Genomic DNA, 19523 nt, shown 5'->3' on the forward strand with positions numbered 1-19523 from the left:
ATCCATCTCAATTCTCTACAATGGCAAAAAATAAATACTTCAATGGCTTATTTTCATTTGATATAATTTAATTTTGCGTATATGAATTTTTTTCTACAAATCACTAAAATTGCTTCAAGAAATCTTTAGAGAAGGTAGATCTTTCCAACAATAATATTTGAGGAGTATACTAAGTGGTCAAAAATTCCTTGAATTCATTTACATTTAAATAGTTAAGTTTTATAATTCACATGATTTTAAAATTACAATGGCAGCATATGGGGTAAAAATCATGGGCCTTTAATTCTGGACTTGATCTATACTTACTCTAGATGTATTCTAAAATTCATTCTATTTTACATGAGTTCAATTTAAAATATTTTTTTTTTTTTTTTTTTTTACTACAGCTGACAATATGTTTATTCGAAATGTTCAAGCTAGATGTCTTTTGATATGGATAAATCTGCAATCATAATCTCAATGTCAATGTGTTCCCTTGTGGTACAGTGGATTAAGGATCCAGCATTGTCTTTGCATTAGCTCAGGTCAAGGCTATGGTGTGGGTTTGATCCCTACCCAGGGAACTTCCACATGCCATGGATGTGGCAAAAAAAAAAAAAAAAAATCAATGTCAAGCACTAACCTAATTTCAGTTTTCAATTACGAATTAGTTTATATGTTTAAAATGGAACATGAATTGATATTTTAAATTTTGTTGAGAATTTTTGTGTGTATATTCATCAAAGATATTGGCCTATAATTTTCTTTTTTGGTGGCATCTTTGTCTGGTTTTGGAATTAGGGTGATGGTAGTAGCATAATAGAATGTCTTTGGGAGTGCGCCTTCTTCAATCTTTTGAAAATGTTTGAGGAGGATGGGCACCAGTTCCTCTTTGCATGTTTGGTAGAATTCGCTTGGGAAGCCATCTGGTTCTAGACTTTTATTTGTAGGGAGTGGTTTTATGATATATTCAATTTCATTTCTAGTGATCGTTCTGTTCAGTTGATCTATTTCTTCTTGATTCAGTTTTGGCAAGCTGTAAGATTCTAGAAAGTTGTCCATTTCTTCCAGATTGCCAAATTTGTTGGCATATAATTGTTCATAGTATTCTCATATGTTTTTTTGTATTTCTGCAGTATAAATGGCCATATTACCCAAAGCAATTTACAGATTCAATGCAATCCCTACCACATTACCCATGACATTTTTCACAGAACTAGAACAAAAAATCCAAAAATGTATATGGAACCACAAAAGACACAGAATTGCCAAAGCAATCCTGAGAAACAAAAACCAAGCAGGAGGCATAACTCTCCCAGACGTTAAAAAATATTACAAAGCCACAGTCATCAAAACAGTGTGGTACTGGTATCAAAACAGACAGACAGACCAATGGAACAGAATAGAGAACCCAGAAATAAACCCTGACACCCATGGTCAACTAATCTTTGACAAAGGAGGCAAGAACATAAAATGGGGAAAAGACAGTCTATTCAGCAAGAATTTCTGGGAAACCTGGACAGGTACATGCAAATCAATGAAACTAGAACACACCCTTACTCCATGCACAAAAATAAACTCAAAATGGCGTCAAGACTTAAATATAAGACAAGACACCATTAAACTCCTAGAAGAGAATATAGGCAAAACATTCTCTGACATCAACCTTACAAATGTTTTCTCAGGTCAGTCTCCCAAAGCAACAGCAATATAAGCAAAAATAAACCAATGGGATCTAATCAAACTGACAACTATTCTGCAGCAAAGGAAGCCATTAAAAAAAAAAAATGACAACTTACAGAATGGGAGAAAATAGTTTCAAATGATACAACTGACAAGGGCTTAATCTCTAAAATATGCAAACAATTTTTACAACAGTCAAAAAACCAACAACTCAATGGTAAAATGAGCAAAAGACCTGAATAGACATTCTCCAAGGAATATGTACAGATGGCCAACAAGCACATGAAAAAATGCTCAACATCCCTGATAATTAGAGAAATGCAAATCAAAACCACCATTAGCTACCATCTCACACCAGCCAGAATGCCCATCATTAATAAGTCCAAAATAAAAATGCTAGAGGGAGTGTGGAGAAAAGGGAACCCTCCTGCACTGTTGATGGGAGTGCAAGGTGGTACAAGTACTATGAAGAACAGTATGGAGGTACCTTAGAAATCTATACATAGAACTACCATATGATCCAGCAATCCCACTCTTGGGCATATATCCAGACAAAACTTTCCTCAAAAAAGAAACATGCATCTGCATGTTCATTGCAGCTCTATTCACAGTAGCCAAGATATGGAAACAACCCAAATGTCCATCGACAGATGATTGGATTAGGAAGATGTGATATACACACACAATGGAATACTACTCAGCCATAAAAAAGAATGAAATAATGCCATCTGCAGCAACATGGATGGAACTAGAGACTCTCATTCTGAGTAAAGTAAGTCAGAAAGATAAAAATAAATACCATATGATATCACTGATAACAGGAATCTAATATCCAGCACAAATGAACCTTTCCACAGAAAAGAAAATCATGGACTTGGAGAAGAGACTTGTGGTTGCCCGGGGGAAGAAGAGAGAGTGGGAGGGATTGGGAGCTTGAGGTTAATGGATGCAAACTATTGCTTTTGGAATGGATTAACAATGAGATCCTGCTGTGTAGCATTGAGAGCTATGTCTAGATACTTACAACAGAGCATGATAATGGTATAAAAAAGTATGTATACATGTATGTGTAACTGGGTCCACATGCTGTACAGTGGGAAAAAAAATTTGTTAGGAAAAAATAACAATTAAAAAATGAAAAATAAAGAATCATAATAAATAGACATAATCACTAATATATATCACTGTCATATTTATTTCCTGAGTTTTTATATCTTTATATCATGATCTGTAAATGAGGGTGCTGCTAAAGTTTCCTAGATTATGAGATAGTTATTATAAAATAAAAATTATACAATATGAAAAAAATTTTAACAAAAGCTTTCAAATTAAGGATACCATACAAAAATAATATTTATATTAGAAATAACATCAATTCATTTGGAACCATTTTATAAATTATCATATCTAACTCATTAAAGTTTATCTCATTAAAAATTAATTACAGACCTAAAAAAACTATAAACCATTTAAAAAATAATATATATATAGAGAGAGAGATCATATATAGATATATGAGTACATATATATAAAATATATATCTTCTGAATTAGTTGATAGGATTAATCAGGCCACTATTCTTAAAAGGTGCAATTTCTATAAGCAGAGAATTACAATGTGTTGTCGCATTGTTTGTAATAAAAAATATTTAAAGAAATCTATAAAATGTCCAGATTTTAGATACGTGATATAAATAACGAATACGGAGTTCCCGTCGTGGCACAGTGGTTAACGAATCCGACTAGGAACCTTGAGGTTGCGGGTTCGGTCCCTGCCCTTGCTCAGTGGGTTAACGATCCGGCGTTGCCCTGAGCTGTGGTGTAGGTTGCATACGCAGCTCAGATCCCGCGTTGCTGTGGCTCTGGCGTAGGCCGGTGGCTACAGCTCCGATTAGACCCCTAGCCTGGGAACCTCCATATGCCGCGGGAGCGGCCCAAGAAATAGCAACAACAACAAAAAGACAAAAGACGAAAAAAATAAATAAATAAATAAATAAATAAAGAATACTATCAATATCATGAAAAAATTACAATTGTTATATCCAAGGATAGATAAATTCCCATATGCTTTACTGTCATTTTAATATTAATTTTTTCACATAATCAATTAAAAAATAGGTTTGAAATTAAAATGTAATCAGCGCACTAACACTAAAGACTTTTGCTAGAACTAAAACTAGAATTACTATAGGAAAAATGCACCATTTCATTACAACTACATGTAAACACATTTGTTTTTCTAAAAAGAACTGAGCAAAATTGTCATGTCCCCGTGTACTGATTGTGTTGCCAGAACTCTAAATATTATCCAATCCTCAAGACAATCTGAGAATTAAGTGGTTTTCATTTTTCTGATGGAAATGCTGATGCTAAATTTGGTTCACAAAGTCACCAAAGACTTTGTCAACAGAACTAAAACTTGAACTTAAATATGATTCCAAGGCTCACTTATTCTCTGTCTTTCACATGACTGCTCAAGTTTGCTCCCTTCTCTGTGTTTTAGCATCCTTATTTGTAGCAGGATACTGCTAATTGCCAGCCTTTCTTCCATATGACTGAAGCTTCTCTTCCTGCACACAGGGATGCATTTCAGGTACAAACTGAAGAGATGTGCAGATTGTCAAGGTTATGACCAAACGATTTGAGTGGTTTCTTTGCTCTATTTTATCTTGATTTTTAATATAGCTACAGCCTTGATTCTTTAATTTATTTTAAATTGGATGTTTATCATAACTTCAGAGAGAAAACTCAGTAACAGCAGGGGTGGTGAAAGTGTGTAAATGGAGATATGAATAGTGATTCATTTGTAGTCATTTATTAAATATGTATATATAGAGAGATAAATATTACTGTTAATAAAATTTGAAGAAACACCATTTAAATCTAATAATATTAAATATAGCTATTTTACCTCAGATTACTGGATGAGAGAAAGGGATAAAGCAAATAAATGTAAAAAAAAGTCTGCAAGCTGAAAATATTTTGTCCTCAGTTTTTCTTATACAGCATATTCTTACTATGATATCTTTAAAATCATAACTGAAACATCTTTCATTAATTTGTAGATGAATGAATTCTATTTAAAATATAATTGCATCTGAAAGCTCTAATTTAATGCACAGATAGATGAATATCATATAAATTTAAAGGGATAGCAAAAATCATAACAATGTTAATATATTGAGTGACTCCCCCACTTCCTCCAATGCAGACATTTGATGTTGGTATTCCTATTTTTTTCTATATAAAATAGATGCTTTGAATTGCCTAACTTACAAAATACACTTTTTTTCACATATCTTGGTGCCACTTTTCATTAACAAAACAGAGACATTGGTTATCTGGGGGAAAGTGCATTAATTTAGTTGCTAGCCTTTTTGGTAAAATACATGTAATTCTCATAAGTTTAGGGCCTGGCATAGTCCTGTGTGTGTGTGCATGTGTATATAGTAGATACTTGAAAAATATATGTTGAAGAAGAAAGGAATAATTGATTATTAGTCTTTTCTGTTTTAAGCAAACTTTAAGAAATATTTAAGTCAATATACTTCTCTCCTTTTCCATCAAAGTGATTTGTTTATATTGTTGGAACTTAACATTGTCATAGAGACCTTGTTGGTATGCAATAATTACATTTCATTTGAGTTACTGTTTGTAAAAATATTTATAAAAACCATAAATTAAAGCAAAGTAGAATTTTAGATACCTTTCATTTCATACAATATCATTATTTTTTACCTTTTTCTTTATTTTCATTATTTTTTCCTCTCATTTTTATATAAATTGCTATGAAAAAGATCTTAAACTTTTCTACTTACAGATTTGGCTCAAAAACAGTTTGTTAGAAATACTAGATATTTTGAGAAATTCTTATTGCTACTTTAGCTGTCAATATTGTACATTGTGTAACAGCGTCGGCATACCTATTTTAAATTAACAATTATGAGATATTAAAATATATTTTATGAAACAAAAGTACTATGATAACTGCTAAAACCTCAATATATATATTCATTAATATTGAGAATTAATAAACATTCTAAGAAATAGAGATGTATAATTAAACAGTCTTTACAAGTGAAGGAAAATAATGTTATAAAGTTCTATCCCTGATAAAGCTTTAATTAGATATATATTATTGTAAAGTCTTCATGATTTCAAATTAAAACGTTAAGTTTAACACATATTAGTATAGCCAACATGACACAGAACATATATAAGAAGTAGAAAAAGACAGAATTAAATAGGACAAATTGTCTCTGAACATCGCTTATGCAGAAATAAAGCTTAAAACGTGCATTTCTATAATGCACTCAAACAACTTTTTATTTCTTCATCACCTGCTAACCACTTAACAACTACTCAGAAATGCTTTTTTTTTATATTTCTAAAACCATGATGTGATTTTTTTTCTCTTAAAGATTACTTCAATTTCTTTTAGTTGCTCTCCTTGAGATAAAAATGGTTATTAGTAGTAAACTGATGTCAGAAATTACTCATGGAGCCAAATATCAATTCCTGCCATCCTGGACAACTCTAGAGCATTTGCTTTTAGGAAATTCTAAGTGGAATAAGTAATTCCACTCATTTTAGGATATGTTAAACATTTACTTAGAAGTTCTATGTGGTGAATGGTTTACAATGACTCCATGGATTATGCTAATTTTAAAACAAATTCAACACAGTAGGCATTTTAATCTAGTTGCAGAGGAATAACAAATCATTAACATCAAACTATGGTCTTAATAAAGCAAAAACAACCTCTGCATTCTTGAACATCTTATTTTTCTGTTTGCATTTATAAGGCAAGGAAAATAAAAAGTGTCCCTTGATCACATTCTAAATATTCAGTATTGTAGAGCTTCATATATTTTAACCTATATTCTGAAACATTTTCATAAGTCATAACTGACACTAAGAAAAATTAAAATGTACCATCTTTTCTCATATTTCGATAACCCTAACTGATAGTAATTGAGGTGACTTGATTACTTATAGTTAAGTAAAATTGGATCTCAATTCCTATACCCTTAAAAAAAAAAACTTTAAAGTTCTATTTAATGTGTTTTCCAGGCCATAACAAAGAAGCATACTGTACCTCTTATGTTGCTGGTTGTTGCAGATGTGGTTGGGCTGGTGGTTATGGCTACAGTGGTTGTGACTGTTGCAGTGGTAAGGGAGGGGATGATAGTAGTGGGAAGCAAAGTGTTGGGAACATCTGGTGAGTGGAAAAAAACAAAATATAAAACAAAATCATATCATGCAAACAAAAGAGAAACGCAAATGATTCAAATTATAAATACATATATCTTATTTAAGTTTAACATTAACAGGCTTAAACAGATTATCTGGTACAAGGCTGGCTGTACCACATGGTTCTTGTCATTTTCTGTTCACTTCTTTTTCATGCTCCTACACAAAGCAAAAACTTGGAGCAGTGTTTGAGAATAAGCAGATTGCCTGCAATATTTAGAGTGAAATTTAAAATGACAAGAATTCATTTGTTCGCTGAGTCATTTAAAAAGTTTGACATGCAGTAGCAAAATACAGATAGGTAAAACAAAAAATGACATGCTTTGTCAAAGAAGTAAACAAAGGAACAACACAACAGAAAATAAACACAAATAACACCACCATATAAGATTAAAGAAACGTTAACAATGGATGAGTATATGAATGTTAAATGCTTTTTGATTTTTTTAAGAAAACTTAATGATAGGATGAAAGCAATCTTTAGAAATGAAAAAGAAGCCAATTGTTATTATTATTATTTTGCTTTTCCTTTTCTCACAAATGATGTTAATGTACAGCTTAGAGTCTTGCAATTCTTACCCTGATTAGCTGGTAACGCCTTCTAACAATTTTGCAGTACCTAGGAGTCTTTAACAAGTATTGAGTCAACTAGCATGAAACTCAATAATCTGAGATGTTTATGACTTATTTTACTTGGCATACCTAAGAGAAGTTATTGAATAAAGATTTGAACCATAACATTCAATCTCTAATCCATAACCAGATGCCAAAAGTTGACAGTAGATTCAAATAGTCATCGTAAAGAGAAAGAATAGTTTTTAACATCAAAATCTTCCTTCCTTTCACTCAAAACCAGCTGAAAATATGAAGAGCAGCATAGAGAACACTGAAACAATACAGCCAGTGTCAAGCAATGAGAACTTCAGTAAAATCCTCTGAGAGTCAAGTCTTGTCTCAAGCGGAGAGGTGTATAATTTACACAGTAAGGAAATTAGAAACAGTTCACAAATTACCTGTAATTACTGTGCTGGGGTTTGATTTAACATGTTTGCTACACAGCTCCTGTATATTCAGAGTATTTGACAGATTATTTGGCTATTAAAAGGCTTCCTGTCATTCTCTCAGCTAAAAGTCTCTGAGTCACATCAAAATTTTTCTAGTTCCTTACTTCTGATAAATAGCCCTACTCAATCCTCAGACTTTGACCTGCTGAATTCTCTACACTGGAGACATCAGAAAACAGCAGGAGATAACTCTCTTATCTTCAGTATTGATGTTTATACCTGTTTTTTAACAGGGAAAATGCTTCCTGGCCAGTCAAATTAAGAAAACAACCTTCTGAAAATCTAATGGTGCTACATTAATCACTAGAGAAAATGGGTATTGCCTGGGGTATGATTACCATGATCATAAAGTAGAACTGACTTTAACAGCATTATAAATTGATAAATATCACGAATATGTATACATATGCTTCTTGTTTATTAATTTGTATAATATCTTCTGATTTTCATTGTACACATTCCTAAATAGTTTAAGCTGGCTGGAGGTAAATGAAAGACATTTTCTAAGTTTAAAAAAAAAATGTGTAATTTTAATTTTCATGCCTATCTAAAATAGAAAATAATATGTTCTTTATGTGTTAGCAAAATCATTTGCTCATTAGAATTTCAAAATATATGTATTTAATTAATGCAAAGGGAAATATCTTCCAGAGCTATCAAACAAAATACAATAATATTAGTCCTTTAATACTCCATGTAACAAAATTAATATTATCAAACATACTATAGGTTATAAAATATGAAGTTATTTGCTACCAGAGAATGGGTTAGAATAAAATACCATTGGATCTGAAAAGCAGTGCTTCAAAATTAGCTACATCATTTGATTCTTGAGAACTGAAATGCAAATAAGTTTTAATTTTAATTTTTTTAATTAAGACTTTTTAATTTTTTAGTTAAGACAAAAAAAAAATCCCACATTGTTTGGATTTCTTTTTCTTATTTCATATCAACAAAGGTGGGTAATTATAAATTCTGATTTGTTTTGGAAAGAGTCCATATATTTTCAGGTACTATGATCATTCTTATATAAACCAAACAAATTCTATTTCCCATGTGAAAATGTATGATATATGGCATTTTTTTATCCAGTCTAATATTCAACAAGCATAAAAACAAAAGGTAGTTTTAATAATTGTTAATCAACTTTAAGAGAACTGCCCTAGAATTGTTTAACATGTCCAGATAGATAACACCATAAACCACTATTGACTCACAGTCCGGCTCTTGTTTATCTGCTCATCATTCTCTCTCACACTCCTCTCATGACTTATATGTACCTAAAAGCAAACTGCTGAAAGTGATTTGATGGAAAGTACCTTGGCCAATATGAAAATTGGGTCAAGAAAATGACCTGTCAAATAAATCTCTCCAGTCACTGTTACATATTTTTAATCACTAGTAACATTATTTCACACTATGTGTTCTGAAACATTTTAAACATTTTCACTTTTGAAAAAATTCTCGTCTTTTTCATTCTGTTTTTTCTTTTTATTGTACATTCACGTCTATTCAATTATTTCAACTCTATTGTGAAATAGTAAAAGTTAAAATAATCTAAATATTCACCACTGGAAGATTAATCAGAAATTAACTACAATTCAACAATGTAAGATTAGTCAGAAATAGCTGAAATTCTCAGACAGATCAAGGAAATTGTGTGATACTTCTCTACCTAAACTTTCTATTTGCTCTGATTTTATCAGTGTCAGTCTTCCCACCTGGTACTTATCTTTGAATCGAAGAACTCTGTCTACTTTATTGTTGGTAACTTAGCACAATTTAGAAGGTCAATAAATATTTACTAAATAAATTTGTTCATAGCATTATAAACATATATTTCAGGGGATCTAGAAAAGTTCACTTTTTTGACAGGATCAACTAATTAATACAGAACTAAAATTTTCTTTAATTCTGCTCAAAAACATTTCTTCTCTGTCTTTAATACATACAGTTTTTATTTCCTGAAGATACATTTTCAAGACCAAACCCTATAACTCATTCCTTCAATAATTTTCCTTCCTAATAAAATGAATCTTTGCCTACATATCCTGCTACTTCGAAAGCTATGTAAGCCTGACCTGAGATTCATATGCTCCACACCTACTTATGAATGCTCTCCATTTCATCTGATTTGAGATTTTCAAGCAAGAGTGAAAGGCCAGGAGGGCTCACTAGGAAACTCTCATTATGATCAGTGGTGAATAGTCACAACAAATTTATGAGTTGTCTATTATTAACTCCACTGAATGGGTGAGAAGACTAGTTTTCTTGTCTCTAAAATGACATATACATGTGTATATATACACACACATATATGTTATATTATAGAGAATATATTTTTAAATATGAGTATTATGGAGAGAAAGGTTTCTTCAACATTCCACCTCAAGTTCACGTATTATATCTGCCTGATTATAACTCTTGTCAAAGAAAAAATAAGCAAAACTCTAGGCTGTCTTCCCTAAGGCCAAACACCCATCTCTCTAGTTTTCACTCTTTAAGTGAGTGGGCAACATTTGGCATCATTCAGCAATTATTTAAAAGGTCCTGTTTTGTGTATTCACTTTTGGGCTTTTATTTAGACATTGTGATAATGAAGCTACATTTTCATAAAGAAATATTAAATTGAAAATAATCATTTGCTTCATTTTTGAGGCATCTAGAATGCTGTGCATTTTAAAAACCATTATGCTATTAATATGTTAATAAAAAGAATATTCAATCAAATATAGCACACGATAGAAAATGCACGTCATTTTCTGCCCTTCTAAGACACGACCATTTTTATTTCCCCAAGGAATAAAAATGCACTCATTCATATGCAGAAGAATTACACACGTGCATATACATGTGCACACACGCACAATAAAAGTAACTTAATCCTGGTTCAACACTGATTTACTAATTCTGTTCATAAAGCCACATAATTTGTAGTCATATTAACAAGTAATTCACTGAATATGACTTGTCAATACTAGACGATTTTAATATATGCCTTACATGTTAACATCCTATGATTAAAGGTTATTTAAATGGGCACTAAGATAACTATAAATAAAAAATAGAAAAATTAATGGTATGTAATTTATGAATAAAATTCAGAAATGATAACCATATAATAGGTCAATTAATTACGTGATATTTAATCTCTGATTTCTACAATACAAAGATGGGCTCAATTTTTTCTTGTCATTTTCCTTGGAGAGTATGTTAATTTAACTAAATACTATTGAATTTGCTCAGAAAAATGATTAAAATAAGAAGCTCAGATTTTATAATTTACAAAAGAAATTAACTGTATTAAATATTTTCTAGATGTCATGGCATAAGTAATGTAGTTAGCAACTGACAAAATATATAGTGGATAAAAAATGTATCTTGAGAAGTGAACAAAGTGAAAACAACTAAATTGTATTTATTTATTTTAGTTTATACCTGATCAGAGAAATCAGTATATACAAATCATTTAGATATAATTTAAATCCAAAAAAGAAATTTCAACAAATTTCTTCATAATAAGAAATAAAAGTATATTCTAGTTAATAAGAAATATGTTTGAAAGTGATATAATATTTTCAAGTTGTTAAAAGTTTTTATCACTATATGTATAAATATTTCATACCAATTTCTCTGATATTATGGTTATGTGTTTAAAATCTTTCACTAGCAGATTAAATCTTGAGGAACTACTTATTAACTATATACTAAATGCATAAACTTGCTAAAATTTCTCCACAGTTTAAAAAATATATTAAACTGCATTTACAGAGGCCCACGATTCTTAATCAAAAACTACAGTTTTAGTGAAAACTATAGTAGCCATAGTAAAATCACCAATTGCCTTCAAGGGAAAAATATGAGCATTTTTATTGATAGGAAACTAAGAAAAGTGAAGGTTCTTAAGACCTGAAAATATTTACTTATAGTTCTACCTACATATAAGGTATGAATTAAAAGAAATTATGGTTTTCATTTTACTTGTAACATATATAAAATGCTATTCTAGTGTAAAAGTAAAATTCAAGAGTATTTCAATAATGTCAGAAAGAATCCCAAATCTAGTCAATTGAAAAACTGCATCTTAGTACAGTAGGCTGCAAAAGTTATTCATGTGAAAGTTGGGTTATAAATAAATACAAGGTAAATACTGTGGGTTACTTCTATAAGAACCTATTCACTTGTAGAAACACAATTTCAACTCACATAACAAAGTTATTAAATTAAGAAACTAAAAATCTGTGTTCAGGCACCATGGCTAAACTTTGCTACGATAAATCCATTCATCCATCATCTGTTTAATCCACATGACTCTGAGATGAACTCCAAACTGCACCCACCATTGATTTGATATGCTTCAATGTTAAAGATTTTTGGAACAACAGAGGCTAGAGTACCTCAGAGCACATATGCTGGGCTTCTTTTCTTCATTTCTTATAGTGCCAAGTTAACATAAATAAAAAATCCAAAGCCTAGCACACTAAATATCTGCCCCAATACGAGTGCTTTCCCCAAGTTCTAGACTTAGCTTTTTCTATTTCTTTGCTGCTGTGTTCTTGGAGCTATATCCTGTTTCACAAACTTGGTTTTCTTCTTGTTGATCCTTCAAGTCCAGTTTAAATATGATCTCATTTGCAAAGCATCCCTCAACTCTGCAGAGTTAATGTATCTTCCTTCAATGTGCTTTCAAGCACTTTGCACACACCTCTATATATGTTTATTATATACTGTATCACCATAACACGTATGTTTATGTACCTATCTATCCAATAAACTATAGGCTCAATCTTTATAAACGAACACATCTTTGTTTTTAAAACTAACATTTTGCCTTAGGACAAATTTTTTCTGACCCAGTTCCTCAGTATTGCCCAATCTCATCTTAGAATAGCTTCCCTTTTCTTGATGTACCTAGTAAAATGCTACTGTCAAGTTTCAGTCTGATTCCCACCTGTTCTATGAAGACTTCCTTGATCAACTAAATCCCACTGATTCCCCTTCTTTGAATAATTCTCATGCTTTCAGAGTTTATGTACTGCTTCCCTCACTTTGTTATCAATACCCCTCCCCCATGAGAGCGATCTTACAGTCATGACTGCTATGAACATACCCAGAGTTATGTGCCTTTCACCAACCCCATGTCTCTCTCCCTCCCTCCCTCAGAGGAAGCTATCTTATCAAAATACATGTGTAGCACTATGGCAACATTAAAACTTTTTCTCAAATTTATATAATCAATTCATACACCCAGTCTAACTCATTAATAATAAAGTTCAGAGTAAAGAGAATATATATCAATGAGCTTCATGATTGAAAACTGGAAGGCTGTAAAATTCACTTGGTGCTTAATACATTACTAATTTTTCTTTTTTTTTTTTTCTTCTGAACCAACAAGATGATAAGATAATAAGGAGCAGTCATAGACTCCATGTTATACTTCTGTGCTTCCTCAGGATACTTACTTCTATGTTTTGAATTTGACTGGTGCTATATAAATAATGCATCCTTTGGTGGTAAAAGCAATGTTGTCAATAGATAGGAAATGGTATCATTTTTTAATAACATAACATGAATCAGTAGTTGAGCCTTATATGTTCTTAATCTCTGCAAGAAATCCCCCCACATTTTACCATGTACGAGATAATTCTTACGAATTTCTGCTAAGCGTCTTCCAGTCCAAAAGATTATTTAAAATATATATATATGTATATATATACATATGTGTGTGTGTATATATATATATAATACACTAAAGAGTCTTGCATTCCAAATGCAGTCTTTCAATGTTTTTAAAAGTGTTAGAGCTCTAAATCACAATATACAATTCAAAATAATAGAAAAAGTGTTCTTTTTTTCACATCCTAATGAAGAAATTGAAAAAATGCAACCACATTTTGTTATTGGAGCTTATTAGAGCACAACAGATCCTGTATAACCTTGTCAAAAAGAAATCAGTTCCAACAAGTGCTGTATACAGTAAATTGAAGAGTGGTACAGCACCTTTTTTCCAATAACGAGCTTTTCAGGTTAAAGGTATGTTCTGTTCTCTACACAAGCAGTGTACAGTAATTTCTAACTTGTCAACCTGTTGGGTTTTGTGGCAGGTTCTCTTTTTAAAAATGGCATTCTGGCCCTTTCAGAATGGATTTTTGAGGCAAAATTAAGTCTGAAGAGTCCCAGAAGCCCAAGCTGCTTGTTTCTCTCCAAGGACTAGTGTTCAATAGGGAGAAAAACTGCTATCATTTAGTCTGGACTCTATCTATCTACTTCCTTTCTGCTTTATATCATGAACTCCCCTGGGTGGTCCCAGAATAATCAAGAGTAAATCCGGTCCAAGAATTATTAGCAGTGATGCAGAAGGGACAGAATTCAATGTATTCTGGAACTATTAAGGTTAAGAAGTGTCTTTTTGTTAGAAGCTATTCACATTTACTAATTTTAAAAATAATAGACATCCTTAACTTTACTGATAGTTGCAGTGCATTTGGAAGCAATTGTAAGAGGAAAAGTGTACTGTTTGCTTTTTCACCTGTGCAGAGAAGGATATTTATCTGTTCCCATTGTGTTCAGCTCCATGTAGTAGCCTATTTGGATCATAGCATAAGAAGGGATAATAGCACTGAGGCTCCTGCTTAAACAACAACTACCAGGTTGACAAGGCCTCAACTGGCCAGAGCATGCTTCCTCCTCCAGAGCTGTAGGGTAACCTCGTCTGCTTCATAAAAAGGAACCCTTTTAAATATTAGATTTGAATGAATCACTTTTCATTCCTTTGTTAGCTTCAACTGCTTCACATACTAAATGGAATCCTTACACAATAAAAAAACAAAAAACAAAAAAAACCTGTTCTGGAAAAATAAAAAAAAAAGTACTGCAATTTTAAACTGTAGGCGGTAACCAACAGTTCTATGCTATTACAAGAAAAGTTTATGAATAAAACCAGTCTGTTATTTGAAAAAAAAATGTATGCATTAAAGAAAAAAATACTCTTTTACATTCTGAACTGACAAAAGTAAAGTGAAATTTAAAGTAGGAAAAAAAAAAATGTCTTTGAAGTGGATGATTCGACCTGATTTAACTCCACCTACTTCCATACTGGAAGCTCTTTATTAAAAGTACTTTACCAAAAAGTAAATCAGATTATTTGATCAAATACTTAGAGTTCTATGAGGATGTCAGTTTCCTTTGAGAGAACAGTACTGTCACTCATCAAAAAAAACAAAAAACAAACAAACAAAAAAAACAAATGCACAAACAAAAACAAAACATCTTACCCAAATGTAAATATACATGAGGGGAAGTGTGACATAGCAGAAAAACACTGAGAAATCTGGATATTTGGCTGAGTCACTTTGTGTTCACCTGAAACTCACACAACGTTGTAAATCAATTATACAATAATAAAATTACATAAAAATAAATAAAGCAAGCGAGGAAGCAAGAAAGAAATCAGATATTTGGGTTTTTCCCTTAGGTTCTGTGATAAAACAGCTGTGAGACATTTTGCCTCTAATTTATGCATCTATGCTCATCTAAAAAAATAAACTTTAGGGAGTTCCCGTCGTGGCGCAGTGGTTAACGAATCCGACTAGGAACCATGAGGTTGCGGGTTCGGTCCCTGCCCTTGCTCAGTGGGTTAACGATCCGGCGTTGCCGTGAGCTGTGGTGTAGGTTGCAGACGCGGCTCAGATCCCACGTTGCTGTGGCTCTGGCGTAGGCCGGTGGCTACAGCTCCGATTCAACCCCTAGCCTGGGAACCTCCATATGCTGCGGAGCGGCCCAAGAAATAGCAACAATAACAACAACAACAAAAAAGACAAAAGACAAAAAAAAAATAAAAATAAAAAAAATAAACTTTAGACCTGATCATTTATATAAATCTTTTTGGACAAGATTCTTTATTAGTGATGGATCATTGTTGACTTTCTAAAAGTAAAACACTTTTACTCAAGAAATTTGTAAATGCAAAAAAACTTTCATGACTTTAGAAAATTCATAAAGTCCCTAAAGGGGTTGGTTCAGATTTAAAAATGCAATGAGGAGTTCCCAGCATGGCTCAGTGGTAACGAACCCGGCTAGTATCCAGGAGGATGCTGGTTCGATCCCTGGCCTTGCTTGGTGGGTTAAGGATCCAGTGTTGCCATGAACTGTGGTATAGGCGAGCAGGTACAGCTTGGATTCAACCCCTAGCCTGGGAACTTCCATATGCTGTGGGTGTGGCCCTAAAAATACCCCCCCCCAAACAAAATTTAACAATTAAAAAAATAAAAATTCAATGAAGTAAGCTTATATGATGCCTCACATTATAAATCATATAACTCTCCCAACTTCAAGATTATCTCATGTGCACTTGAAAAAATCAATGATAACATGAATATGATACTAAAAAAAAACCACTAATGTTATTGAACTTTTTAGGAAACAAAAATCTTCATATCAAGGAAACCATATTTATGTATGTCATGCTTATGATTAAAATCTCTTAAGCTTTCTCTGCTTGACCTTATTTTTTCCAATGTTAATTTGTCATTGTGAATAACAGTTTCTTAACTCATACTAGGTTATATATTTGTGTTACTACATGAATTTTTTATAGTGGAACTCAGTAGAAATATTTCTCATTTTTATCTCATTTCCTCTTCTCATTTAATACACAAATTCCACAAAAAAGTAACAATGGGTTCTGGAATGCTGAACCAAATGTCCTTAGGGCTTACCTAAACTGTGCTACTGTAGTGAGTTAACAATTTGTATAAGTTTGAAACGCCGTCCTTAAACTGGAAGTATTACACAAAATTAATTTTAGTGAATTCTAATTTTCACATACATGTCCATTGTCGGACAATTTTTTAAAGGTAGTAAAATGTATCCAAATTTAACATTTAGCATTGCAATATAAAAACTTATTTAAATGAAAAAGGACAATATCAAGATATTTCAAAATTATTATTATAAATTTGCTATCCTATAACTTGACAAAACCAATAAAGGCAATTTGCAGATACTTCTGGTGCAAGCATATTGATAAATAGAGCTTCTTGGAGGTATCCATAGCAGATAATCCTTAATAGACACTAACGATAATGTTAAGCAGAATTGTAAAGAAATATCTATTGAGCTCCAATTTCAATATGCCCTCCTATTGCCTGTGTCCCTAGAATTCAGAATTTTCATGAAAAGCAAGGTCTTTCTTAACCTTAGAAAAACTTGTTTAATAAACTGATTCCCACATGGAATGTAGTGACACAAATTGACAACCTTGCCCAAATTATTTACATTTAAAACAGAGGCTCGATAAAGAAGTGAACCTTTACCAAAGTAATATATTTTCTTGTTGTGAAATTTCTTCTTCTCCTGGCCACGTGTCCTGGAATATTACAATTAACTAGGGGACCTTGAAACATCTGTGAAATTGCATCATGGTGAAACATATGAGTGAAAACACCTCACTGGTTTATTTTTACTAAGAAATCCAGTCATAACGGAGTGTTTATTTATTTATTATAGATCTACAGTGCCTGGACTAGCATTTTATGTACAGTAGTATATAAATCTTTCTTTAAATTCAAGAAAGAGTTCCTGAAACAGTAAGTTATTAGGTAGTGTGACACTGTGATATGGATTTTCAGGTCATGCCTCAGAGAAGTTTTATATCTGGCTAGAAGATATAAATATTATCTTTATAAGAAATGATATTTTTTAAAAAAATGGTATAAATCTTCAAAAAACAAATCCATTTTTTTTTTTTTGTCTTTTTGCCTTTTCTAGGCAAAAATGCTCCTGGGGCATATGGAGGTTCCCAGGCTAGGGGTCTAATCAGAGCCTCAGCCACCGGCCTATGCCACAGCCACAGCAACACGGAATCCGAGCCATGTCTGCAACCTACACCACAGCTCATGGCAATGCCAGATCCTTAACCCACTGAGCGAGGCCAGGAATCGAACCCACAACCTCATGGTTCCCAGTTGGATTCATTAACCACTGAGCCATGATGGGAACTCCGAAAAAACAAATCCAATTTTTAGTTAGCTATAACCACAGAATTTTGAAAAGATAAACAGGTACGTGAAGTCAATTGTAAAACTCTTCAAATTTCAAAAATTTCTATTAGAGATGTGAATTCTTCCATACACAATTATTCATAGTACGCATTGCTTAACTTTATATAGTGCAATTTACATATGGATTTCCAAGCAAGTAAATACATCTCACTTATTTTTCCAATATTTGATAATAGTTAAAGGTCTTGATTAAGGTGGCCAAGGAATGAACATCGTTACCCTGATTTTGCTCAGAAATTAGAGCAGTACATACACATACACAGACATACACTTATATATGTACTTGATTATATATATATATGTGAATATTTATGTAAATGTGGATTTTTGCATATGTATGCATACATATACATACATACATGTATTGTTTTATTAAGGTTTCTTCTGTTGAAAGAGAAACAGAAAGACAAATTCATCATTAAAGATATATTTACCTATTACCTGCTATTTAGAAGGCACTGTGCTAAGATCAGATCTCTACTTTGAAGACCGTCATAATCTACTGGGAAGACACATAACACATTATTAACATGTACAAATACATATGCATGTACAACATGTGCACATAAATGCATGTACATATATGTACAATTGCAATACACATAATATACATGCACATATATAATCAAATATATAAATAAACAACTAAAATTCTAAATAATGATAAATACCCTCCAGAGAATTAAAATGATATGTGACTGGGGATGACTTATATGAAGTAGAAAAAAAAAGCCTCTCTGAGAAGATTCACTTAAATCGAGATCTGAATGATAAGAAATCACCCTTGGAAAGGCCAGAATTCATGATGGCATTCCAGGCAAAGGAAAAATTCCTAAATAAGAAAAGAGCTTGAAGTCTTAGAGGAGTTGAATGAGGTCCAGGGAGACAGGGATTGTGTAGAGAGTGATGAGATGTCACAGATGGAGTTAGCAGCACCTAATTCTGGGATTGATTAAACTAGGGTATTAAGAATTTAGGTGTGAGTAAATGCCTTTGGCAAAATTTAAATGGGGGAAGAAATGAAGGAATATGCATTTAAAATATTTATATATTGCAGCTGTATGGGAAACAGATTGGAGAGGTGGAAGCAGGGAGGCCATCATGCTGTTGACAATGTTTCAATAAGCTAGAGTGGATGGTTAAAAGAAGTGGACATACTGGGAGAATGGTTTGGAAATAGCTGTTGGAAGGACTTGCTGATGAATTGGAAAGAAAGGCAGAGAGAATTGAAGGATAATTCTTGGATTCTGGAACAAGCATGTGATATGTTGTTATAAATATATTTTGTGAAAACTCCATTTTTGTAAGAAGCCACAATGCAGGTTTTATGTAAAACCTTTTCCTAGTTAGGCATACCATTGTTTCTAAAAAGGAATGCCCCAAATTCCTCCCCATGAGCCACTGGATATTGCTTGACTTCTCCATTGAATGAATTCATATATACTTGGGTAGATGAGCTCTGTACATTTCACAAATCTATAATC

At 32.3% G+C, this 19523-nt stretch overlaps 1 protein-coding gene across 5 annotated transcripts in view; it reads right to left on the minus strand.

Moving 5' to 3' along the window:
* The window catches only part of CADM2 (cell adhesion molecule 2), a 1071168-nt gene that overhangs the window by 86551 nt on the left and 965094 nt on the right, over positions 1 to 19523 (minus strand). For 3 of the 5 annotated variants that reach the window (XM_021071358.1, XM_021071359.1, XM_021071362.1), the window contains one exon: positions 6760 to 6879. The exons of the other annotated variants lie outside the window; for them this stretch is intronic. In XM_021071358.1, the coding sequence (XP_020927017.1) occupies positions 6760 to 6879 (120 nt within the window). The remainder of the gene's footprint in view (positions 1 to 6759; positions 6880 to 19523) is intronic. 5 annotated transcript variants of the gene reach the window in all.

This window comes from Sus scrofa, chromosome 13, assembly GCF_000003025.6.
Source record: "Sus scrofa isolate TJ Tabasco breed Duroc chromosome 13, Sscrofa11.1, whole genome shotgun sequence".
Classification (NCBI taxonomy): Eukaryota; Metazoa; Chordata; class Mammalia; order Artiodactyla; family Suidae; genus Sus; species Sus scrofa.